General features: G+C 42.4%; 1 protein-coding gene across 2 annotated transcripts in view; it reads right to left on the bottom strand.

The window, feature by feature from the left end:
- The window catches only part of TH (tyrosine hydroxylase), a 77,885-nt gene that overhangs the window by 30,867 nt on the left and 28,292 nt on the right, over positions 1-18,726 (bottom strand). For both annotated transcript variants that reach the window (XM_069740286.1, XM_069740285.1), the window contains exons 2-7: positions 15,092-15,295; positions 7,447-7,621; positions 5,890-5,978; positions 4,600-4,667; positions 2,345-2,395; positions 2,116-2,261 (exon numbers count right to left, since the gene is read on the bottom strand). In XM_069740286.1, coding sequence (XP_069596387.1) covers positions 2,116-2,261; positions 2,345-2,395; positions 4,600-4,667; positions 5,890-5,978; positions 7,447-7,621; positions 15,092-15,295 — 733 coding nt within the window. The remainder of the gene's footprint in view (positions 1-2,115; positions 2,262-2,344; positions 2,396-4,599; positions 4,668-5,889; positions 5,979-7,446; positions 7,622-15,091; positions 15,296-18,726) is intronic.

The following is an 18,726-nucleotide window of genomic DNA, read 5'->3' as shown; positions in this document are numbered from 1 at the left end:
GCAGAGACCCACCGGCTCCCTGCACTGCAATACACGCTACTGGCCAATCAGAGGCCAGCAGCTGACATCAGTGTGTCCGTCACATGTGGCGCATGGCAGTGACGACATGCGCTGCCCATGGCTGGCACAGCGAATTCAGCTTCAGGCAATAGTAGCGGACACTGCAACATTCTACTGGGGGACATTATATTAGCATGGGGGACATTGTTACAGAAATGGCTAGGATGGGGGACATTATACAAGGAAGGAGTCCAGGATGAGAGGGCTTTATATCAGTATGGGGCCTTAGATGTAGACATTACAACAGGAATGGGCACAGGCTGGAGGACAATAGGCCAGGAAGGGGGACATTGTTACAGAAAGGGGCCAGGATGGGGGACATTATGCCAAGAAGGGGTCCAGGATGGGGGACATTAAAACTCGAAGAAGCACAGGGTAGAGAACATTACAACTGGAAGAAACACAGGACAGAGGACATTATATCAAGAAGGGGCCCAGGATGAAGGACATTATTACAGAAAGGGGAAAAACGGGGGACATTATTACTGAAAGGGGCAAGGATGGGGATATTATTACAGGAATGTGACAGTATGGGGGACATTATTACATGGAGGGTGAATATGCATATCTTTATAGGATCTAGTACCCTACAAAGGCCCATACATCTGACCAACATGGTGGTGGGAGCCCAGGTCTAAATTTTGCACCGGGGCTCATTGAACTTTAGTTACACCACTGCTATCATATATCTCTATCTATCTATCTATCTATCTATCTATCTATCTATCTATCTATCTATCTATCTATCTAGAAAAGACAGATAGCAGCACAAACTTGAGCAGATGTAGGGTGCAATATTTCCTGAATAATGAGGTTGTCCAATGCAAAATATAAATGGAAAAAAATCAGGCAGCACTTCAGTTCAAGGAAACATTGCTGGCTTTAATCCAGCACCAAGTGGTAAAACATTTTGACCTCACATCACGGTCTTTGTCAAGCTTGACAAAGACCGTGATGTGAGGTCGAAATGTTTCACGACTTGGTGCTGGATTAAAGCCAGCAATTTTTCCTTGAACTGAAGTGCTGCCTGATTTTTGTCCATATCTATCTATCTATCTATCTATCTATCTATCTATCTATCTATCTATCTATCTATCTATCTATCTATCTATTATCTATCTATCTATTATCTATCTATCTATCTATCTGTTTGTCCATAGAAAAGAAAGCGGATTGGCACATACTGTCCCGTGCAACAAAATCCTTTATTGTGGCATCATCATACCAACAGCAGGCCTGATGACCTGTTGAAGCGCAATGTAAGCGTAAAACGATCGTCGTCTGTATTTGCTCCACTGTTTTATCTGCCTGCTGTTAGTATGATGATGCCACAATAAAGGATTTTGTTGCACGGGACGGTATGTGCCAATCCGCTTTCTTTTCCATGGACATATAGATTCTTTTTCTTTGGAAGTGGCACCCGTAATCCCTGGTGTGTGTGCAGCTTCATCAACCCGAGGTCATACAGCTGTGCCTTTGTCCTGCTTCTCTTCTATGGTATGTGAATTGTATCTATCTATCTATCTATCTATCTATCTATCTATCTAATATCTATCTATCTATTTATCATCTAACTAATATCTTTCTATCTATCTATTATCTATCTATTATCTATCTATGTCATCTATCTGATATCTATCATGTACTGTATCTAATATCTATCTATCATCTATCTACTATCTATCTATCTATTATCTATCATCTATCTATTATCTATCTATCATCTATCTAATATCTATCTATCTATCTATCTATCTATCTAATATCTACTATACATCATCTATCTATTATCTATCTATCTACCTATCTATTATCTATCTATCTAATATCTATCATCTATCTAATATCTATCTATCTATCTATTATCTATCTATCATCTATCTAATATCTATTATCTATCTATCTACCTATCTATTATCTATCTATCTAATATCTATCATCTATCTAATATCTATCTATCTATCTATCTATCTATCTATCTCAAATTGATCTGGCTATCTGTTTTACTATTTTAATTGTGCCGGGATGGCTAGTCATGTTTCCCATGTATATCACCTTTTAGAAAGCAGGACACATCCTGTAGCTGCGGTATATTATCCTCACTGTATCCACTATGGGTCTCCAGCAGATGAAAAGCCTCTAAGTGCTCCTTACATGCATGTGTTGGGTACAGACTCTTCAGAGTAGAGTAGACCTGCTTCCTGAAAATATTAGTAAAAAATATTAATAATTAGTAATCCCAATGCAATGATTATTTTTATTTAAAAATGTATTTGCAGCTTACCAGGTTGCAATCTCCTCCGGCAGATACTCCACCCGTTGTATCAGATCTCCACTGTAATGATAAAATACAGCAAAAATTGGTTGGGGGAAACCATGTCAAATCCATATCCCTTTCGTGTCAATGGGATTTCTACACCTCTGCTTACATGCATTTCATGTTTTTATCTTGGATTTTTAGTACCCCTTCAGAGAATAAAAGGCTGGAAATAGGAAGCATGATACTAATTTCCTAGAAAAATATTTAGAATTGAGAGTCCTCAGAGAGTCCTCAGGTACCAAGATATATTTCTTTCCTGTATCACTAATTTCCTACAAATTTTGCAGAGAAAGGTAAGGATAATAGTCCGAGTGTTTAACAATACCACTAATCCACGTGCTCATCAGCTGCAGTGCAAACTGCAAATCAGCCTCAGATTTTTGCTAAGGAACATAGCCCTACTAAAGTGATTCATCTAGATTAAATAAGTGTTTACCTTTATGTTGCTATACCACCTAATAATTCCTATATAGGTACAATAATACATATGTAGTAATAATAATGATACTAATATATAAAGTTCGGTCCAGACATATTTGGACAGGGACAAAGGTTTTGGCATTTTAGTTGTTTACCAAAACATATTCAAGATACAGTTATATAATCAATATGGGCTTAAAGTCCAGACTTTAATGTTTTTTTAGGCTATACACATCATAATTGGAGTAAGGGGTTAGGTATCAATGCTCTTTAATATGTAGCTGCTTCTTTTTCAAGGGAGCAAAAGTAATTGGACAATTATCTCAAAAGCTCTTTAATGGGGTGTATGGGCTATTCCCTCCTTAATCCATCATCAATTAAGCAGGTAAAAGGTCTGGAGATTATTCCAGGTGTGGTATTTGCATTTGGAAGCTGTTGCTGTGAACCCACAACATACGGTGAACTGGAGCGCTCAATGGAAGAGAAACAGACCATTATTAAGTTGAAAATAAATAAGAAATCCATCAGAGAATTGTCATAAATGTTAGGAGTGGCCAAATCAACAGTTTGATGCATTCTCTAAAAAAAAGAGTGCACTGGTGAGCTTGGGAACTGAAAAAGACCTTGATGTCCATGGAAGACAACAGTGGTGGATGATAGCAGAATCCTTTAAATGGTGAAGAAAAACCCCTTCATAACATCCACCCATGAGAAGAACACTCTCCAGGAAGTTGGTGTTTCAGTATCTAAGTCTACCAAAAAGAGAAGACTCATGAGAACAAATACAGAGGGTTCACCACAAAGGTGCAAACCATTGATCAGTCAAAAAAATAGAAAGACTAGATTAAAATTTGCTAACAAAAAACATTTAAAGAAGCCAGCCCGGTTCTGGAAAAGCATTCACTGGACAGATGAAACTAAGATCAATCTGTACCAAAATGATGGGAAAAAGAAAGTGCGGAGAAGGCTCATGATCCAAAACACACCACATCCTCTGTAAAACATGGTGAAGGCAGGGTGATGGCATGGGCATGCATGGCTTCCAATGGCACTGGGTCACTAGTGTTTATTGATGATGTGACTGAAGACTGAAGCAGCCGGATGAGACCTGAAGTGTACAGGACGATACTTTCTGCTCAGATTCAGCCAACTGCAGTCAGGTTGATTGGACGGTGCTTCACAGAACAGATGGACAATGACCCAAAACATACTGTGAAAGCAACACAGGAGCTTATTAACTCAAAGAAGTGGAAAATTCTGCAATGGCCTAGTCAATCACCAGATCTCAACCACACCGAGCAACATTTCACGCGCTTAAGACAAAACGTAAGACAGAAAGACCCACAAACAAGGGACAACTGAAGTCAGCTGCAGTAAAGGCCGGCAAAGTATCACATAGGAGGAAACCCAGCGTTTGGTGACGTCCATGGCTTCTAGACTTCAGGCATTGTCTGCAAAGGATTCTACACAAAGTATTAAATGTGAACACTTTATTTATGGTAAAGTTATCGTAATTAGTCCAATTACTTTTGAGCCCCTGAAAGGAGGAGGCTTTGTAGAAATATGGTTGCAATTGCTAAACGTTTCACAGGATATTTTTATCTAACCCCTTTAGTTAAACCTGCAAGTCTAAACTTCAATTGTATTTCAGTTGTTTCATGTTAAATCCAAAATAGTGGCCTGCAGAGCTGAAATCGCAAAGATTCGGTCACTGTCCAAATATTTCTGGGCCTAACTGTACGCTGCCATATGTGTTTTGCATATGATTCTAAATCAAATTTGTCCATTTAGTATCTTACTGCCTGAAGGAGAAGGCAATGTCAGCAATCATCTTCCTCCTTTTACGATACTCTTGGTCAGAGAAACCCTGAATAAGGGAGACAAGGAACCAATAATTAATGGTACTAAAAGTTCAAAGGAAAAACTTTTGTAGTGGAAATATATAAAATTTGTAAGGCCTCTCTCTGCGTCTCGGGAGTTTATCTATGTCTTCCTGTGAAGCAGGACAAAAGGCAGCCAAGCCCCATCCCCCTGGTTAAGATGGCGTGATTTAAAATGTCTGCCAGCCAAAGGAGGAGCTAATCTGCACGGGATTGACCTCTGTGGTCTCGGAAGGATTTCTACATGACTGATTTTTAAGACCGATCATCATACAAAAAATGCTGCAGACTGTCAAATAATGAAGGCATCTATATTTCTTCCCTAAAGCGTCACCAGATTTCACAATACAAACTGCAAACATCTTAGATAGATCTCTGGCGGTTGACAAGGCTGGTGTACTTACTTTGAAAATTCATCTGAGAATAGCTTTAGACAAATGGGTTCGTATTACATTGCAGCGCCAGGCTCGTGACTCCATCAAGGGTTCCTTTTGAATCCCCAAAAAACAGTATTCAGATGGAACCCCTAACAGAGCCATGAGGCAAAAGTCTGAAAATTTGTATACCAATATCCATAATTCCTGACAGTGTCTTTTAGCCAGACACATTTTCCTAATTCCTGCAAGAACCTTCTTTGTCTCCTTCCATGGAAAGAATCTGTCAGGAAGTTTTTTCGGCATTCAGATGGAGGGTTGAACATGGAGCTGAAAAATATGTAAATTCATCAAAATCCTACTTAAGAGTTTATACTCAATCTCCACCCACCAAGCCTCAGGGTCCCTCCTGCTGCTGAGATCTCACGCTGCTCAGCACCTGCCGTCGTCAATCAAGCTGTGTAGTTAGAGGAAGAATGCTCTTGTCTCCTGAGTTCTTTCATTGCTCATAAAATGCTCATTTTAATATCAGGATTAAATAGCCATCCTGAAATAGATCTTCAAAGAATGTACATCAATGCCTCATCATGTCCTAGAGATTTGTTTAGGAAATTAGGCAATTTGTGTTCTTAAGTCTGGTGATCAATCCACTTTAATGTAAAAAAAATCAATGATATATTTAGAAAGGTAAAAAGCTTTAGTGGCGAAAAAATATATGGTGGCTACTTGGTGGTATTATTATGGGCACCTGACCATTTGCTATCACCTTTTTCATGTATTTTGACAGGATTTTTCTGTAGATTGACAAGTTAACAAAAACAGATATCTGACTCACCGGATGTTCCAAGTCTAGATCTGGATCGAACTTAGTTTCCAAGTGGTGACATTTGTCCAGGTCTGCAATTTTAGTAGGAAACCAGTGAACTGTATATGCCAAAAGAAAGACCTTTATTTAGTAACTCATGAAAAGAGATCAATTAACGATGGGTTATAATGCCCTCCTGCACTAGCACTACTCATAATTTTTTTTTTTTACGTATGTATGTCAGGTGGAGTTACCAACTTGTTGCTTTATGCTTTCTTGAAAACTTACAGAAAGCTAACATTTTTATGGACAGATTGGAAAACCAATAATAATAAATCATTAAGATTTTAATTGATTGATATCTACAGTCCATAATTCTGATGTAAAGACATTTTCTGAAGTCAACTATAAAATGATAACTACAGCTATAATAATCTGTACAACCTACTCCAGCGTCAGCATCATCACAGGCACATCACATTTTAGTTACAGACACAGGAAATTATTTCCTATTTTTACAGACTGTCCGGGGATTTCTAGGTGGTTGGCAACGAAGACGTCAGGACTGCATGCACTTGTTCCCCTAATCCCTACACCGATGGCCATAACCTCTAATCCTCTCAACCTCCCATGACAGTTTGTGCTGAAGGTTGTAGTTTTCCGACAACTGGACAGCTTCAAGTTTGGGCTTACAATTGTGGACGTTAAGCCTATTTTTCTAAGGCCAGGTTCAAATTACGCTTTAGTCGTCCGTTAGAAGGACTACGTTACACCGCGGCATAACGCGGTGTAACGTAGTCCGTTAACGCTACCATTTAGTTCAATGTCAGACGCATTGTTAGCGCACGCCCATTGTGGGCGTGCGCTAGTGATGTGCCGTCATTGAGTGACGGACCCTGGGGCGCGGGCTGCAGCGTTTCCAGGTCCGTCATCGCTAGCGCAGATTAGAGCATCTGCTAGCTCTATCTGCGCTAGCGGTATGACAAGTCGGTACTTGCGTTAACAGCAGCCCGTGTGTTGAACAGGCTGCTGTTAACGCAGTGTGAACCTGGCCTAAGCTAAAAAACATTTTTGCAATATTTATTAGGGTACGCTCACACTGCTGTATATTCTCTCATGCGGGCAAATTGGGCCGATTATGCTTATGACACTCAGCTCAAACTCTGTCAAAGATTGAGCCGTGTCATCTTACTGTGATCCAATTCTCTCAGATGAAAGAATTGTATCACAGATGCGGAGAAGATGAAAATCGTAATTTTTCCATGTTCTCCATAGGTATATCTGTACTTTACAAAATGAAATCCAAAAATTCGGCACCAGAGGGATTCCCGGAAAAATATCCTCCAATGTTTGGTGCTGAATTTTTCTCAGCTTCTCTATTGTCATTTGTAATGTGCCCTCAGTTTTTCCACGCATGGGTGAGTTTCCCTACCACGTGGCGTGGCGAGGTAGCTACATTGTGTAACATTACCCCACATAGGTCGAGGGGTAACAGAATGATGCACCTTGAGCATGAAGCCCAGGTTTGGGTCTGCGTTTCTTAGGATGCTCCATATTATGCTATGCCCAGGTTTGGTCAACGCATACCTTTCACTTCTTTGGTGGTCCTTACATCTTCTGATACTCTTCTAATGGAGCTCATTAATGTGTTGAGGTCTGATCGATGAACTTCACAGCGTATAAAATACTCCAAATCTGAGTTCGATCCAGTTCCCTTTTTTCCAGGTCGTGTCTCCATGTGCTGGATTTTGGCTTCAAATGTCTAAGAAAATGACCAATAATATAATATTAAACAATTCTGGTCAGCAACATTGTAATATTATAATTGTGCAAGTAAATTGTGCAATCTTCTTCATAGAAAACAATAGACTATAATGACCAGATAGAAGCAACACACCAATGTGGGGTATAAGCGCATCTGGTGTTGTACTCCTATGGAAGGAATGTATCCTGGAAACGCGGGGGAAAGTTGGTCTTCTTTTATTTTTATGTTCTCACATCTAGATAATAGCTATTAAATATGGGCAAAGTAAGACTCTACAACATATCAACATATACATGAACATGCCACAAGAAAGTCTGTACGGCATCTATAAGCACCTGTACAACTCTGCTGGTAAAATGTATATTAATATATATTTTGTCTTATTGCTTCCTCATTACTGCTGAGTGTGTGAGTGTCAGGTGGGACATGTGCCCCAGGTGCGAGTTCTCATGGAGGGTTTTAAGGAAATAACAAAGCACTTTCCATAATGGAGTAGGCCACCTCCCTAGGCAGGAGATTCTGGCTCAAGTACAAAACGGGGTGGTCACTGCCATTTGTACTACAAACAGCCATGTGAAGATAGATGCTTGTAGTACCAGTAAGCTGGAAAAGGCAGTCTTCAGTGCCTAGAAGACCGTCTCACAGTCATTTGTTCAATAGACTGCAGAGGGTAGCTTCTTCTTGGTGAGACCCATCCGGGGCTCTGCCAGGCTACTATAGTGTGGGACGAACCTCCTATAGTACCTGGCAGTGCCCAGGAAGGGCATCCCCTGTTTATTGGTCTTGGGGGTGGGCCAGGATGTGATGGCAATCACCTTTCCGAACTCTGGCATCAGAACCCACCCGCCTACCCGGTGTCCCAGGTAGTGGATCTCACTCATGACCAGCTGGCACCTTTCTGGCCTAATGTTCAAACGGATCTGCCTTAGCACCGGTGCCAGATGCTCTAGGTGATCCTCCCAGGTGGGACTGAAGATGGCAATGTCATGAAGATATGTATACCCTTCAAGTCCCTTAAGCAGCATGTTGACCATCCGCTTAAAAGTTTCAGGGGTATTCTTCATGCCAAATGGCATCACTGTGGACTCGAATGGTCCGAGTGGGGTGATAAAGGCAGAGCATTACCTTTTCTCACAGGTCAGGGGAATCTGTCAACATCCCCAGCTCAGATCAATGATGGTCAGGTACTTGGTCCCAGCCAACTGATCGAGCAGGTAATCGATGTGCGGCATCAATGACCATGACAGCGTTGAAACCCATATAGTCCACGCAGAAACGAGTTGTCCAGTCCTTCTTTGGGACAACGACTATGGGCAAGTTCCAAGCACTGCTGAATGTTTGGATGACCCCCAGTTTCAGCATTTTGTTGCGCATCTGCTGCTGTACATCCATGGAGACCTAATATGCTGAACACCGGATTGGGGGTGATACCCAGTGTCCATGTGATGGATGACTGCAAGGTCCTTCTGAGCTTGTTGCTGCACAAATCCCAGAAGGGGTGTAGAGTTGCTTATAGCTGGGACCGTTGGTCCAACAAGAGCTGGTTGCAAACTACCACATCCTTGATGGTTCCACCTGCTCAAGCCTGGGCTGGCATATTCAGGAGGGTCTCCACCTCTCCCTCTTCTGGCAGGTTGCATGCAAGGAGGGCACTGGTCTCCCACTCATGATGTGCCTTCATCAAGTGGAAGGCCTTCCACCTTCCCTGGGCATGGTCCAGGGTGATCAGGTACGTTACAGCGTTGAGCCACTGGTGCACAAGGTATGGGCTTTCCCAGACTTGTCCTTGGGTACGGATATCAGTAGCCACATATATTGACCCACCTGTAGGTCCTCTCACAAGCATTCTGGTCATAGCATTGTTTCTGGTCGGCCTGGGCTCTTGTCATATTATTGTGCACTAACTGCGCCAAGCCTGTATCTTGTCCCAGAAGCGCACAACATGCTCAATGATCGACACTCCAGGGGTGGCTAAGTCTCCTTCCCAGGCCTCCTTCACCACAGCCAGGGGCCCCCCGCACACATCGCCCATACAGGAGCTCAAAGAGGGAGGACCCCATTGAGGCTTCTGGTACCTCTCGGTAGGCAAGTAGCAGATGCGGGAGGTACCCCTCCCAATATTGTCCATGGGAGTTAACTAAAATCTAAAGTATCTGCTTCAGGGTGCCATTGAACCGTTTGCAAATGCTTTTAATCTGTGGGTGGTATGGGCTGGTCACCTAATGTACTTATATCTGCTTACAGAGGGACTCCATAAGCAACCACATGCATTTCCTGGGAAAAACCCACTGGGGAGAAAATCTACAGTAAGGCAGCGGCCACCTTGTTGGCCCAAATGGATGACATGGCTACCACTTCTGGGTTGCTATATTTGTAACCTTGCCTTTTTGCATATTTGCTATCTGCATGTGATTGTACCAATTGTACCATCAGAATTGTAAAGGGTTTGTAACCCCATATGTGCCATATTTGCAACTTTACTCTATTGCATATTTGCTATATGTATGTGAGTGTCAATTGAAGAGAGGGTCATGCATGCTTTATTATGTCTACTAACGTAATTCTGTTTTTTTCTATGAGATTGCCTTGCGCAGGCGTGTACTACGGAGGACAGAGAATAAACTTCAATCCAATATTGCGGCCAGCGTGCAGCCAGCAGGTAAGGAAAGGGTGAATCAAACACCTGAAAACTCCGCCCATATGACCGAAAACCGGTCCCGCCAAATTCAGGTGACAAGTTCCCTTTAAGAACCGGCCATATACCGAGTTCCCCAAGGTCCTGATGAGCGTTCCAGTTATATTTTAGAGGTTCTTTTTCTTCCTTTGGTTCTAGACATAGGAAAAAATGCAGGCAGCACTCCATAGCTTAAAGGTGAAAAAAACATGGTTTTATTTCAAATCCACATGCTGTGGCAACGTTTGGGCTCAAATTAGCCTTTTTTCAAGCCTTTGGTTCTATACATATCAGACCTTATTTATTTGTTTTGTTTTTTTACTGCTTCCGGTTAACAGGTGGCATAATCTATTACCGTCAGTAGGAAGCATTTCTTGGAGCTGTTGGGAGTGGCCATCTGTCCAATGAGATCCACAGCCACCCTCCTGAAAGGCTCTTCAATAATTGGCAGAGTTACCAGCGGGGCTTTGGGGCACCACCCTGCCTTCCCCACCCTCTGTCAGGTGTCGCACGAACAGCAGTAGGCATCAACATCGGCCCACATCCTTGGCCAGTAGAGATGCTGGGCTAGCCTGGCCTTTGTCTTAGTGATCCCTAAATGTTCAGCCATCAGAATCTTGTGTGCAATCCACAACAACTCCGTCCTTAACGGATAGGGTACCACTAACTGTCAGTCCCTATGCCACGCCTCCGATGAACCCTGCTGGATCGTTACCCGGTACAGCTGTCCTTGGTCCCTGACCACTCTGTCAAGGTCTGAGTCCAAGGGAGGCTTTGCCGCCTGCTCCTTAAGAGCATTTGAGCTGTCATTAGTTTCCAATGCTGCCTGAAACCCCTGACTGGATGTGACCAAAATAGAGAAGACTGTCATGTGCGGGCAGCACGGTGGCAGCACGCAGTGGTTAGCACAGCAGCCTTGCAGCGCTGGAGTCCTGGGTTCAAACCACACCAAGGACAACATCTGCAAAGAGTTTGTATGTTCTCTCCGTGTTTGCGGTTTCCTCCCACATTCCAAAGACATGCTGATAGGGAATATAGATTGTGAGCCCCAACGGGGACAGTGATGATAATGTATGTAAAGTGCTGTGGAATATGTTAGCGCTATATAAAGATTATTATTATTATTATTTATGTCTTCTGTCAGTTCTACGGGACCTGCTTCCTGGCCTCCAACTGACCCGGCAGCCACTTGGTCAGAAGGGGGGAAGCCATCGAGGGTTCCAGGTGTTACAACCGCACCTGACAGAGGCCACGGCCACTGCAACCGCAAGTAGTGCCCATTTCCTCTCTGCTTCCCACCAAATTGCCTGTCCAGACTAATTAACCTGGCCCTCTGACATCCCGGTTATGGAGGGACCCTGCAATGAGGCATTACCTTGGAGCCCTACTGCTCCTGAGACAGCCCCACCATCAGTTGCATGCTCCCCTTCCGCAGCTATCTGCCCCATGTGTGCCCCCACTGTGGCAATCTGACAGGACAACTGGTTCCAGCATGCCGACTGGCTACACTCTAAGGCAATATTACAGTTTGCTTGATGGATTTCCTCCATCCCACGAGGAGAGGGACACAGTACGTCACCCACTTCCACATTTCCATCAGTAGGCATGTTAATCACATTGACATCAACAGGAGTGGACATTACGCTGCTGTCTGGAGGATCAGACCTTGGGAGTTCAGTGGCCACATACTGGGACACTAGCTTTCCCAAGACAGTCCTAAGCAAAACACTTGCAAGAATATTTGAGGACACCCCAAACTCCCATACTACCTTCTCAGCAACCCACTCCAAATACACCATGGTGACGAGCAGCACCAATTTGAATCCTCCAAACCTGAGACAGAAAGGATTTTCCCGGGTACCAAATCCTGTGGGGATAACCAGCTCAGGCTACACAAGAGTCATCTCAGCGTAGGGTTTCTGGGACAGCAACAGGCCCTTCTGGCTCTGAGGTCACATGGCTTTGAAGTTTCAAAGATAAAGCCGTGTGCACTACTACTAGTGGTGCCCAGGTAGGTTCCCACACCATGTGATACTAAAAGAAAGAACCTGGCACTCAACTTAATGCTGGTGAGATTTTAATGGTAGTAGCCAAAAAACGTTTCAGTCCTACATCTGGACCTTCATCAGTTACGTACTATGATGAAAAAGTGAATGACTGTAGTGTCATATAAGGCACAGCATGGTCTGCGTCTGGTATTTGCGCAGATAGGTTTAGGCACACAGACTGGACTTATTAACGCTGATAGGTGCTGTGCTTGTGTCCAGACACGGAATCCCCGCTTGTCACAAGGGGCACCACCCATCTTGAAAAGTTTTCCCTCTCCCATATACTAATATTCCACAAACAGGAAGTTGATATTACCAACCATTTCCATTTTATTTAGGTACATAAATGTAACAAACCCGCCCTTCTCCACCCCGCCTGACATCATCGCACTCTCTGGTGACACACAAAGTCAGCTTGGCACAGTTTTACACAGACACCCCCTGTCCACATGGGCCTAGAGAGGCACAGGGAGTGAGAGAAGGTGGCCCACGCAGCTGCTGACTTGGCTCCACACTCACTCACAACCATGACAGGCTGAGAGGCCCCATTCACTAGCACCAGTGAAACAGAACTTTATCAACTCAGTAGGACTGCCACCAGTTCCTCGTTAGATATAAGCCTGGTCCGTTAACTCTATTACATCGGGCCGGAACCCAGCCCTGGTAGCATGGAAAGTTAAAACCGAGAACACAGACTTATGGATATGAGGATTGAGATAAAAGAGCAGCCCAATTATATATTTAATTGCCTTTAAGTCACACTAGAGAATACATTATATGCACAATGGTTATACATATACAATGGTCAAATATGCAAATGCAAGGGAAGTACAAAAGTATAAGCAAATGATACAAAAGTCAGTTACTGGCTTGATGTTCTGCCGTTGGATGCTGGCAAACACATGGGAAATATGGTGGCCAGCTATATCTGGTTTCTTACAACACACTGCATGATGTGACCTTCCTTTGCAGAGAGAAAAGGCCCACATCATTGCACGTGCACTTAACCCCTTGGTCAGTCACCCCCTTCCCCGCTCCCCAGGATGGCCCTAGTTTCCCTCCCACTTACTTTGGCAGCTGAAACTCTAAAACCTACGCTGGATCATAACTTCTCTAAGGAAGGTCATAGGGCAGCGGTTTTGTCACCATCGGATGCGGCCAGGTCCCTGTTATACTTTGAAATAAAACACAGCTTTGCGACCTGGCTTCTATTAGCTATTCCACATAACTCTCTATCCCTGGGTGCTAGAGCGGGTCAAAACCCTGGCGGGCATTCATCTCGTTCATGAGATCATGAATATGCTATCTGCAGGCGGTGTGAATTTAGCTCGGCCACCTAGTGACAATAGTTTCCAGTCTCAGCTTCACATTTTGTAAGAGGACTATAATCTTGAACTGGATATGACAGTTGATTGACAAAAAATTATAGGCCCCCATACTCTTTACACAAAGTAAGGAAGTCCGATAGAGAACTATCAATCAAAGTGAAGAGGTTGGTACTGGGAGAGGAAACAACCCAGAAAAACACAGAGGCTGTTTAAGCTCTCTGCCATGCCCAGAGTACTCTACACCTCATATGCATATGAATGAAAATTCTAATTTCTCAGGAATGCAGCAACAGTTAATAGATATAAAGGTGTTGATGAATTTTCATTTCTAACATCTACATGCCCAAATATGCTGGTTTCTGTGGTGGTGGGGGGTTAATCTTACAAACAGATACCTTTTAATGTTAAAAAAACCTTGTTTTTGCAAAGTATTTGAGACCATTAGGGCTAATGTTACCCACACTTAAAGATACCTGTTGCCCAAGGAGCAAAAACTGACACTTGTTGGCACTGAAGCATGTATTACTAGATTTTTAGGTGGTTTATTTCGCAATGTTAATGGTTTAGGAAGAAGGTTGCCAGTAATGAACTCATCTTTCCCTCAGCAAATTAATTTTTAACATATCCCTAAATAAGCCTATCTTTTAAAATATTCTGCTTTTATTACACAAAGGGATGTTAATTATTTTCTAAAGCCAAGAATTACAGAAGGCAAGGGTTAACAGAGACAGTCATATTGTATGGGGTGCTTGAGGCAGTGAGATGCTGCTCCTCCTGCCCTATTTGTGTGGCAGGTATCTGCACATCAATGCATTACCACTAATGTGACAGCGCTGATCGCATTACCACAGCGGGGGCAGCAGCAGATAGCTGGCACATCCACAGGGAAATTGCATTATCACTGTCTGTCTCCCAATCCCAGCCAGAGGGCACATCACAGAGCATCTCATGGACAACATGGAACATCTTACACTCCAAGTGTCACATCCCACTCACCGAGCGGCCGCGGCAGCGAAATGCTCTGAACAGTAAGCTCTGTTTGATAACTGGATGTGCATGAGTTTCTCTTTCTTGCTCTTTTATGTATCTATAAACTTTTATTTGATTTGACTTTATTTTCCTATACGAATGAATAGGGAGAGCAGCCACCTCTCCAATGAGCGAGGCTATGGGAGATGTTCTTGAAGATGAGCGTCCCATAGTAATGCGATGATGAAATTATAGAAAAGTCAATTAAATTTAATATAAAGATATAAATCTCATCAATGATAAAGGTATAAAGGTATCAAGTTGTTCTTAATATCTAGCTTACAGAAGTAAGAAAATATAGGACTGAACTGGGGCTCAATAGCATTACTATGACTATAGGGTTAATTAATGATGTGAGCCATTTTTTTTATTATTTAACAGTTCTTACCTCAAACACTTTCAGAGTACGGGATAAGGAAGATGGCTTGTTTCCTTTAAGGGAGAAGAGCAGGTTGACAATGGCCTTTCCGTTCTTCTCCTCAAATACCAGAGGGTCAGTACACTCTCCAGCCTCTGCAGCTGCTGCCGCTGCTTCGCGTTCCTTCCGGGCATCTTCTATTAAACTTTGCCTTCTGCCCAAGAAGCGAGAGGACTGTAAAGGTAGACATCACAGTCAGTGACAGGATTTAGAAAGGTCTAGACATCATCATCTCTTGAAAATTCACTAATAAATTATGGCTGCCGATAGATGGAAACACCTTTCATGGAGATCTTCCTACCATGGATCCACTCATTGAACATAATTACAGTTGGGGGATCCTTTTTTTCCTAACATGAGGACAGGTATGGACTGGGGCTGAAATTCAGCGCTGGCATTTGAAATCACACAGACCCATGTTGTCCCCGTCCCCAAGCACCAGATGGCATATATTACTAATATTACCCTGGATGGAGGAAAGCAAGATTTACTACAAGACCAATATTTCTAATGATACCCGTGGCCTGCTGGGGTAAGTGATGGAGTCAGCAACTTTGTGCTCCATCACAACTCTGAACAGTATGGGTGTCTTGAGAACATCGATTCTGTTAACAACGTAGCAGACAAGGCAGCCCATGGCCAAACAGGCCCTTCTGGCATTTGCCAGAATTGCCAGATAACCAGTCCAGCCCTGCATGAAGACACATGGATTTCTTCCTCTGGATCGCCACTGTAGTACAACTGGTGGACTTGTACCTTTTTCCATTCTACTATAGATTTTACGTTGCTAGATTTTCTTCTTAGGTCTTGAGGTGATACAAAAATCCCCATGCCACATTTATGGACATGTTCTTCTTTATTGGTATAAAATCTTCATCCGACTGTTAAAATGATAAATTTGTGCTCCCCATCACTGTCATAGACCACAATATCAGTGTTACTTTACAACAGGGCCACAGGCTTTGGTATTCCGCACTTTATGTGCCCCCATGTGCTTCTAGGGCATGCCTTTTTACCAAATGCTATCCCATGGCAGGTGTACATACCTAAAGGACCCTTTTATAATTCCGTAAAGATACATTCATTCTGTGTGTTTTTTAGGAGTTTTTTGAGAAGAGAAGTAACAAAATACTGCACATGTGCCCAAATGTCGTTTGTACATTGCGGTACAGTAAGGCATGCACACACTAGCGTCTTTTCTCTCATCCGAGAGAATCGAGGAGTTTATGCTAATCACACGCTGAGCAAATTCTGATCAGAGTATCATAGTATGATGATTGTGTGACTCATGAATGCAAACAATAACTCAAAGGGACATAAAGTGTATATATATAACCCTTACAAAGCAGTATTTTAATGATAAATTTAAAAAGACACCTAGGAAAACCCTATACACAACAGCAAAAATATGCAAGCCTGAGTAGATAGACTAGGACTAAAAATAAGAAACCAATTAATGAATCCAACAACCACCACTTATTCTGTCTCCTCTTCCTTATATACAGTCATGGCCAAAAGTATTGACACCCCTGCAATTCTGTCAGATAATACTCATTTTCTTCAGGAAGAAACTGAGTATTATCTGACAGAATTGCAGGGGTGTCAATACTTTTGGCCATGACTGTATATAAAATATGTATCAAACAGACGACATACACTATTCCGAGAGACAGGTGTATGATATTTGGCTGTGGAATAATATCTATTCCCAGGTTATTCCACTTTAGGCCTATGAATCCCTGAGATGTCCGCATAACTACCCTGCCTAGCAGCAGAGGCTGGCACCCTAGATAATGAGGTTTTGGCGCCCCCACTCTACGGTGGCTCGACCTCACTCCCTAAAAGTCCCTGACATACCAGATACTCCTAAGGGAACCTAAAACTAGGCATCAAACAAGTATCTATTAAAGGAAGATAGGGAAAGCCAAAACGAATATCAAATACAGCATATATCACTTATTATTTTGATGCTTGTCAATGGTGATAGTTTCCATGTCTCAGCCTCGACATGTTTCTCCTTTATGGTTCATCAGGAGGACAGCATTCATATTCTTATGAGGTACAGGTGATGTGTTGATCATAAGCCCATTGTGGTACATCCTCAATGGGCTTATGATCAGCACAGCACCTGTATCTCATTGGAATATGAATTCTTGCCTCTAGATGAACCATTAAAGGAGAAACGCGTCGAGGCAGAGACATATAAGCTATCTCCATTGACAAGTATCTAAATGATAAGTGATATATGTGAATTTGAGATTTTTTTTGGCTTTCACTCTCTCTCCTTATAAGATAGTTGTTTGATGTCTAGTTTTAGGTTCCCTTAGGAATATCTGGTATATCAGGAACTTTCAGGGATAGTGATGGTCAGCCACCATGGAGCGGGGGGTGCCAAAACCTCATTATCTAGGGTGCCAACCTATGCTGTCAGTCAGTATAGTTATACAAAAATCTTAGGGATTCATAGGCCTAAAGTGGTGTAATGTAAGAATGGATATTAATCCACAACAAAATATCATACACCTGTCTCTCTGAATAGTATCTGTTATCGGTCTGATACATTTTTTTATATATAAGGAAGAGGGCACAGAATAAGTGGTGGTTGTTAGATTCATTAATTAGCTTCTTATTTCTAGTCTTAGTCTATCTACTCAGGCTTGTATGTTTTTGCTGTTGTGCACTATAGGGTTTTTCTAGGTGTCTTTTTAAATCTATCATTAAAATACTATGATCATAAGGTGATCCTATTTTATCGGATGAAGAGGAGATGGAAAAAAAATGTCCCCATCTTCTCCATTCTGTCAGTCTGTGTAAATTGGACTGAACTCAGATTGCACTGGGACCGAAAGTACAGTCATGTGCACGAGCCTTTATGTCTGTTTATTTAGGCAGTTTTTCAGTGATTTTTCAGGCGAATTCCAAATGGAGTCTACCTAAAAAGATGCCGTTTGGACAGTCATTTTGGTACTTGGAGACAAATTTAGAGAGTTTCCACTTAGTTTGTGCTTAGTTTCTCCTCCAAAAACTCCATGTTCACTTAGCCTAAAATAGTATTTTGGAGTTTTAAACATAAAGTCTCCATCAGATAAATATATTTCTAAGGGCTTTATTGTACTACGTTATCAATGAACATATATGTTTTGCCCAATACAAAAGACTCCCTTGTGCATGGCAGCTTAAAAAACACCGGAGGCTCTGATTGGCGGTAAGATCATTACTTCTGGTCAGAGAACTGTATCAGACGACAATGTGAGCCAGGAGATATGACCGGCGATAAAAAGGTTACCTCTGGTCACAGGCAACGGCTGATGAGAGAGTACTACTCCCATCAGCCTACGCCTACTGTCACTAATAACAGCTAGAGAAAGCACTGCTCATGGGAATATTCATCAGCCAGTGCCTGTGCTATAAATAAATATTTTTTTCAAACAAATGGTGTGGAGTCTCTTCTATTTTTGATAACCAAGCTAGTTATCAAGAATAGAGGGGTCCCACGCTGTTTTTTAAAATTATTTAAATAAATCATTTAAAAAAACAGCTTTGGTGTCCCCCATTTTTGACAACCAGTCAAGCTAGAGCAAACAACTGGGGCTGGTATTCTCAGA

The sequence above is a fragment of the Ranitomeya imitator genome, chromosome 9 (assembly GCF_032444005.1).
Source record: "Ranitomeya imitator isolate aRanImi1 chromosome 9, aRanImi1.pri, whole genome shotgun sequence".
Taxonomy (NCBI): domain Eukaryota; kingdom Metazoa; phylum Chordata; class Amphibia; order Anura; family Dendrobatidae; genus Ranitomeya; species Ranitomeya imitator.
This window is presented reverse-complemented; position numbering and strand designations above follow the sequence as displayed.